We start from the raw sequence: 7,495 nt of genomic DNA on the forward strand, positions 1-7,495 counted from the left end.
GACCCCCCGCCGCCAGCACCCCCTACGCGCCGGCCCTGCCACTTCCGCAACCTGGACCAGATGGTGAGGGGCTCTGCACACGCCCTCAAGGCGCCCCTCCTATGCCCCGGCCTCCCTCCCCCATCCCACTCCAGCCCCCTCTGAGCCACCCCTCCTTGAGCTCCAGTCCCCACCCTGACACCATTCATGTGTGGCTTTGAGTAAGTCGTGTTCCCCTCTGAGCACGATCCCTAACCACATGTAGTAACGGTGATACCACTCATTCTGCTTTTATTACCAGCCCAGCACTCCACACCTCTCTCAGTTAACTGCGGTGGAACAAACGGTTTTTAGGAATAGACTCTGGCACCTTGGTTCAAAGTCTTAGTTCCCTTGCTTCATGGCTATGTGACTTTGGGCAAATTATTTAGCCTCTCTGTGCCTCAGTTCCCTTATCAGTAGCATGGGGACCGTAACAGCACCTACCTTCTATGACGGCTGTGAGTATGAAATAAGCCAGCACTGGAAGTGCTTGGAAGAGCATCTGCACAGAGGGGGCTCTTCATAGGTGTTAGCTCTTACTGTGATCAACCCCATTTGTACCACTGGGCAAAGTGGGGCTCAAGGAGGTTTGTTAACTGAAGGCCTATGTTGCAATGGATGAAGGACCCTGCCCCAAGCCTGTCAGATCCACGGTCCCCCTACTTAACCATTACACTCCCTCCCTCATCGGCTGACCCACAAGGGCGTTGGACCCGAGGCGACTGCTCCAGGTCTTGTTCTCATGGAAAGTCTTCCCTTTCTACTTGCTTCTCAGCCCACAGCCTTGATCTCAGCAGAAACCTTTGGGGTGGCTCTGGGGGCAGGCAGTCCCTGCATTTAGCTTGACCCACCATGAAGGGGAACTTGGGCACCTGGGCAGAGCGGAGAGCTGAGCCCACTGCCCTCCATCTGCAGGTGCAGAGCCTTGTGAGCCACTGCACATGCCCGGTGCAGTTCTCCATGGTCAAGGTGTCTGAGGGGAAGTACCAAGTGGGAGACTCCAACACCCTCATCTTCATCCGGGTAAGTCCAGGCCCCCAGGATCAGCAGAATAGGGTTTTTTTCCTTGGGACCTTGCCCAGGCCTGAGGGCAAGAACAGGAAGCCTTGGGGCTCTCCTTTTCTCCCATGGAAAATTCCAGGAGATTCTGGCAAAGTTGGCAAGACTATCCTCTCTGCCCATCAGGCAGCCAGAACCACTGCCCTCCATCACCTCCACCTTAACCTAGTTTAGAGGGTGTCCTCAGGCAGAAGTTGGGTAGGGAGAAGGGTACTCCCACTTCTCCATTCCAGTCCACTCCACCCACAGGCTTGGTCAGATCAAAGAGCCTGAGAACCCGAAGTTTGTGTTCAGTGCTTGGACCCTATAGTCTACCCCTCATATGCTTGGCTCAGTACATCCTGCAGAATGAACAGTACTACAGGTCTAAAATGCGCATCTCCCCTCCACCCACCCAGTACCTGGTCATGCCTCACTAGAAATGGTCTGTACCCAGGAGACCAGCAGCTGTGGGGCATGGCCAAGCCCTTTCCTTGGGCACAGGCTACACCTGGAAGCAGAGCCACCTCCCTGAGCCATCACCCAGACCCTGAGGCAATAGCACTGTGAAATAGGTAGGGGCAAGAAATTGTGGCCCCGCTTTTCTTTTTTTGTTTTTAACCTTTGACCTTGGTGTTCTCAGCACCATGCTCTCCCAAGTGAGCTAACGGGCCAGCCCTGGCTCCACTTTTTGACTGAGGAGATTGAAGACTGGAGAAACAATGTCACCTGCCCAGAGTGGAGTGGGGCTGGGACTCCCAGGGGCTCTTTCACATACACCATGGAAGCAAGCCAGCGGTATGAGGGTTGCATCTCAGGTGCAAGCATGTGCAGGAGGCAAACCCTCTACCGTGAAGGGAGTGCTCTGGGGCCAGGCTACACAATGCCTGTGAAATCCCTTGTAGGGTTGTGGGGCAACTTTCTGTTTGCCAGCCTGGCTCTCATCCTTGACAATGTGTGTTATCTGATGCTAGTTATGGAGGGGACTCAGCCTCCAAAATATGCAGGCTGCCAACCACACACGTGTACAAAGGAGTACCTTTGTGTGCAAGAGCACGTGGAAGAGAGTATCCCTGAGTGCGTGCCATGCTGGCAGCCTACAAGCTGGGCCAGGAAGAGGGGACGCCCTCCACCTAGCCCTCAACCTCACCTTTGCCCCCTCAGATCCTCCGGAACCATGTGATGGTGCGTGTGGGGGGCGGCTGGGACACACTTGGCCATTATCTGGACAAACACGACCCCTGCCGATGCACGTCTCTCTGTGAGTCCCCTGAGAGTCCCCTCCCTGTGGGGCTGGTTGGAGAGGCATAGCTGTGGGTTGGGAGGCTGGAAGCAGCGGTGGGATGTAGGTCTGATCTCCAGGGGTGAGAGGTGTACAGGGAGGGGCGGGGAGGATGGAGGAAGGAATACCCCGTAGCTGGGCAGTCATGATGTAGTACTAACTATTGCCACAAGATGGTGTGCAACACAAGCAGAATCAGCATACGTTCAGGTTGCCTCTTGGCAGAGTTAGGTCTGGCTCTGGGGCTCACAGTGATGGCACCAAGCATGACTTGGAAGGTCTTTAGCCTCCATCAACACCCCAAGCCACCCCAAATAAGCATTCATTCTAATTAAAAGTTGTGGACCTGCAATACAAATGCAGCTTTAAACAAGTCTGCCATCTGGGCCATCTCACCAGATTGGGTCCCCTAAACCCCATCTATAAGGAAATCCTGGTGCTGCTACCCTGGGTCCCACTGTTGTTAATGTGGGATGTGGGGCATGGGGCAGCTGGGGAGGGGAACAGTGGGCCCCATCAGCAGGAATTGAGCCCTTCCCTCCTCTCCTTTCTCTGGGGACTGTGTTGGTAGCGCACAAGCCAGGCAGCTTCCTGAAGCCCCCAGCCCCACCGGTGCAGCATGAAGTGCAGGTGCAGGATGGACCCTCGCCAGCGCAGCCTACGATGACCATCAGCCGTTCCCAGAGCCCGCTGCCCCCTGTGGACTGGAGGATGTACACCTCTTCAGGCCGAAAGTTGAGACCCCTTACCCCCTCCTCCCCTAGACCCCACAGTGAGTGGGGAGCAGGGGTAGGGGCCCTCAGAGAGACGGCACCATTCCTGAGGTACAGGGGAGGGACAGGAAAGGACTCTTTCTCCTTTGGAGTCCACCCCATCCCAAGATAAAGGGAGCAGGTCCCTGGCAGTGCCCCTACCCAACAAGACCTCAGGTGTTTGGACCCAAAAAAGCACCTCATACCTGGGATCATCTAGTTACTTCATATGTGCCCCCCACACCACCCATTTCACAGATGAGGAGGTTGAGGCTGAGAAGGCAACAGACTTACCCAAGGTCCTTCTGCTACTTCATGGTAGAGCTGAAGCCAAGACCCCCCCACCCCCCAAGACTGGTGACCTCTGGTTGTCAGACCTCTGGTCTAGGATCGTCCCTCAGAGGATCTGAAGTCACCCCAGGCCTGGACCAGGCTCTCTTTCATCTGCTACACAGGGAACAAGGAAGAATAGACTTAAACAGTGACTGTCATAAGGAGAACTCTTGGGCAGTCATGGAGGACAGGGAGCCTATCTTTCATTCAAAATGAAGTCTAGCCCCTTTGGTGTTCCACCTGGGGAAAGGCCATCCCTTCCCAGAGCTAGACAACTGTAATAGATCACCCTTCCAGCCTGTGAGTCTGCCTTTCCAGCCTTTGATCCTCCCTTTCAGGTGCCAGGAGAGGACTCTCACCTCGTCTCAGAAGCAACTACCAGCTAGGGACAGCCCACCCAGCCTCCAGTCTTCATCCCATAGGGGCCAAGACCCACAGTGTACCTCAAGAAAGAGAGAGAACAGACACCCCACTGAACTCTCCAGGGGAAGGACTCCCATATCTTGGGTTCATAAGGAGACAGATAGCTGGGGAACCCATGCCAGGGCCCCCACTACCCAGAGACTTCGAGCCCCGGAGGCCACCACCAGAGGGACATCAGCAAGAGGACCATCTCCCCTGCCTCGATCCTCGAGCCCAGCCAAGCCCCTGAGCCTCAGGCTGCCAAGCCAGGATGAGGCTGAGGGTGCTTCTCCCCAGCTCGAGGAACCAGCATCTGTGCATTCTCCATCCTCTATTAAAGGACTCACCAAGATTCCTGTCCAGCTGCCCCCTGCCTGCCCTCCCACATCGGGAAGAAGCTTTCTAGGTACTGCAAGTACAGGTCCCATAACAGAACTGGGGAGAGGCCCCATCCCATCAAGGGCCATCATTGGAGACCTGTCTGGGTCCAGATATGGGGACTGCTCTGTGGAAGTGAGGCAGGGGTACCAGAAGCCAGACATCCAGGTCTCAGTGGAGGCTGGAGAGCCCCAGGGCCTGGGCCCACAGGAGCAGGAGGGGAGGTACACTCCCCTGCCCCTGGGTAGGACCCACGAGCAAGCCATCTATCATACCCTTGAAGAGGAGATTTTGGCCAACATGAAGCTGCTAGAGGTGGGGGGAACCCGTCCCCTGTGCACAGAGTCTGGGGTCATTCCTCGCAGTGGAGTCTATGTCCCCAGCCTGGGTGGGAGGTGGCCTGAGCCTGGAGGTCCTTATGACAAAGTCATCCAAGAACTGGCTCAGGGACGCCCACCCCTCCTTAAAGTGGAACTGGGAGCCTGGAAGGCAGCCTCTACAGGCTCCCCTAAGCCAGCTGTTAACACAGGTCCAGAAAGCCCAAAAGGTAAACTGGGAGCCAGAGAGAGTGGACCAAGGACAAAAGCAGGACTGGGTGCCAAGAGCAACGGGATGAAGGTCCCACCTCAAGGAGGGCAGGACTGCTCAGCCCCTACTGTGTCTGCCAGCCCGGAGGCCCCCACAGCTTCACACTTGGACTTCGGTTCTGACAAAGCCAAGACATGTCAGGTCAAGGGCAAGAGAATACTCCGGAAGCCCCAAAGGGTCCCATCCATCTACAAGCTGAAGCTGAGGCCCAGGATCCGGCCCCGGAAAGATCACAGGCCCGAGAAGCGGCCTTCACGAATCCCCGAGCCTCTGGCTTACCTCCGCCTGGGCCCAGCCAGGGCCGCCCCCAGGGGCAGGCTGCTGAGAGCTGCGCTGTCCAGCAAGGGAGGGGAGCCATGCCGGGTGGAGGGAGCTTCAGCAGGTGAGAAGGAGGGGGAAGAAAAGAAGAAAGAGGCAGCTGCCTCCCTGGAGAGCAACCCCCAGCCTCCGGAGGGCCTGGGGCCTCAGCAGCTTGATGAAGGCCCACTCCCACCTGAGGAGGAGTCCTGGGTCTGAGGAGGGGCCTTCTCATCAGGCTCAGGGGAGGAGGGAAGCAAAAAGGATGTCCACGTATCCACTGGACTCCCGGCTGCAGGAACAGGAGGGAAGTTCCCTCACCCCAATACCGGACTCTGGCCAGGAGGGATGAGAAGACAAATATAGACTCAATCTGTTCAGTTGAGCAGAGGCAACCAACCCATCACTCCCACTCTAAATCCGGAGTTAGGCCAGGGGCCGTCCCATAGTTTATTCCCCTCCCTGAGAACAGCTCCCCAAACTCCTGTCCTCTGGCATGCCCCCCATTTCTGCAATTCCTGTAAGTTATTAAACACACGTGGGTCTGTTCTTGAGCCCCCAGCTTCTTGAGCCCCTCGCTCTAGGATTGTGGTGGTGCAGGAAGGTGTAGCTTCCAAGTTATCCCCCTGGAGGGTTTGGGGGTGGGTGAGGGGGAGAAAGCTGGTGGGAGAGGCTTCCTCTTTCCCGCGTCTTTCCTGGAAGCGGCGGGCGGTTCAGCACCACGGACAGGGACAAGGGCCACCCCAACAGGCTGCTGCAGCCACTCTGGCCAAGGACTTCAACGCTTTGCTCTGGGGTTTGGAAGCTGAGATCACTCAGGGTCAAGAGGGATGGCTGAGAGCACTCCTAACACATCAACATCCAAGCAGTTATGTCTGAGAGGCTGCAGTCTCAGCCTCGAGTGAGAAGAAGACACAGAAGAAGCTGGAATTGAATTCTGTTACGAAAACTTTCTAGAGAGAGTGGCAGGCAGAGGTTATGCTTCCTTTCCGGATGGTTTTAATTCGTTGTGGAGTTCAGGGTTAGGTGGAAAAGGGTAAGTCCCAAACTCCTGTCCTTTGATCTCCTGGTTGACATGGCGTTGGGACAGGTGCCACCTCATCATCCTCCCCCTCCCTCCACACAGAGCTCAGCAGGCAGGCCCTGTAGGGACCCCTCTCCTCCCACCGTGAGGAACAGAGCCAACACTTTGGTACAGAAACGAGGGAAAACACTCCCTGATTTTTAATCTGACTTCCGATAACAGATCAATGGGCGTCACACACACTTCCAGACCCTGTGGTGGGAAACTCTGGAGGGTGGAGGGGAGGACAGACTCAGAATGGGGGTGGAGGGGCTTGAAACCCAAGACCGGAGTTGAAGTTGAGGGGTGAGGGGGGCCCATCAGGCAATACATTCCAATGGCTCCCACAGGGGGCAGCCAGAGGCCTGTGTCCCCCCACATCAGGTGCCTCAGAGTTGGGAATGATGGGCATGTGAGATGCTGCCATCCCTCACCCCGTCCCCCTGGTGACCCAGGGATGGGGGTGCAGGAGACAAAGGGCAGCAGGCCCTCTTCCTTACCCACCCTGCCACGCTAACGTGTGGAGGAGGGGAGCCACCTCCTCTGTTTCAGAGGGAGGCTCAGAGAGGGTAGGTCACTTGCCCAAAGTCGTGCAGCACAGCAGGGACTAGAACCCGCGAACACTGGACTGTCCAAGGTCAGGGCAGTCGCTGTAGGGCTGCACTACCCCCAGTGGGTGGAGGGAGTGGGAATCAGCTGGGGAAGCAAAAGAGAGAATCGCAGATTCCCTCCCACGTTGGATCTCGATGATAAATTCCCCACCCTCGACCCTTCGCCCAGACTCCTCTCCATCACCACCCTAGGCTACCTGATTTCCTGGTCTATGTGCCGAAGCCTTGGCTAAGTTGGCTGAGGCTGAGTTGTCCCATCTACCCCTCTTCTAACAGGGGACCCTGATATCCTCCCACCAGACCAAGGCTGAGGGCTCAGCCCCAGGAGAGCTTTCTTTGGTCAAGGGGTGGGGACAGGGGACAGGGCACCACTTCTCCCTCCCTCCAAGTCCCCCAGCAATCCCTCAGGCCGTTCCTAGAATCTTCATTATTATTGTTATTTCTGAATCGGTACAAAACTGACAGTGATCAGCTCCGGTGACGAGAGGTAGAAACCCGGCCAAGCAGCCGGAGAAAATGGGGCGAGTGAGTTAGGGCATAGGGCCAACTGGTGTCAGGACAAGGGGTTGTCAGATCCTGAGGGCCTCCATCTATGGGTGGGGATGCAGGCATATCTCCCCAAAGCACAGGGGTCCCAATAATTCCTTTCTTGGCTCTGCTCCTCCCCAGATTGATCAGGGTAATCTGAGATCTGAGGTAGGCAGAGTCTGGGGTAGTCAGACTGGGGTGG

At 56.5% G+C, this 7,495-nt stretch overlaps 1 protein-coding gene across 1 annotated transcript; it reads left to right on the top strand.

The window, feature by feature from the left end:
- Nucleotides 1–3: 3 nt before the first annotated feature.
- Nucleotides 4–5,310, top strand: LOC103583771 (GAS2-like protein 2; the record flags this gene model as incomplete). Its single annotated transcript, XM_008565001.1, has 5 exons — nt 4–63; nt 937–1,044; nt 2,224–2,320; nt 2,913–3,165; nt 3,765–5,310. Coding segments are annotated over 5 exons (2,064 nt in total), but the record flags the coding sequence as incomplete, so codon positions are not given.
- Between the last annotated feature and the right edge of the window lie 2,185 nt (nt 5,311–7,495).

Source organism: Galeopterus variegatus, unplaced genomic scaffold, assembly GCF_000696425.1.
Source record: "Galeopterus variegatus unplaced genomic scaffold, G_variegatus-3.0.2 Scaffold28006, whole genome shotgun sequence".
NCBI lineage: Eukaryota > Metazoa > Chordata > Mammalia > Dermoptera > Cynocephalidae > Galeopterus > Galeopterus variegatus.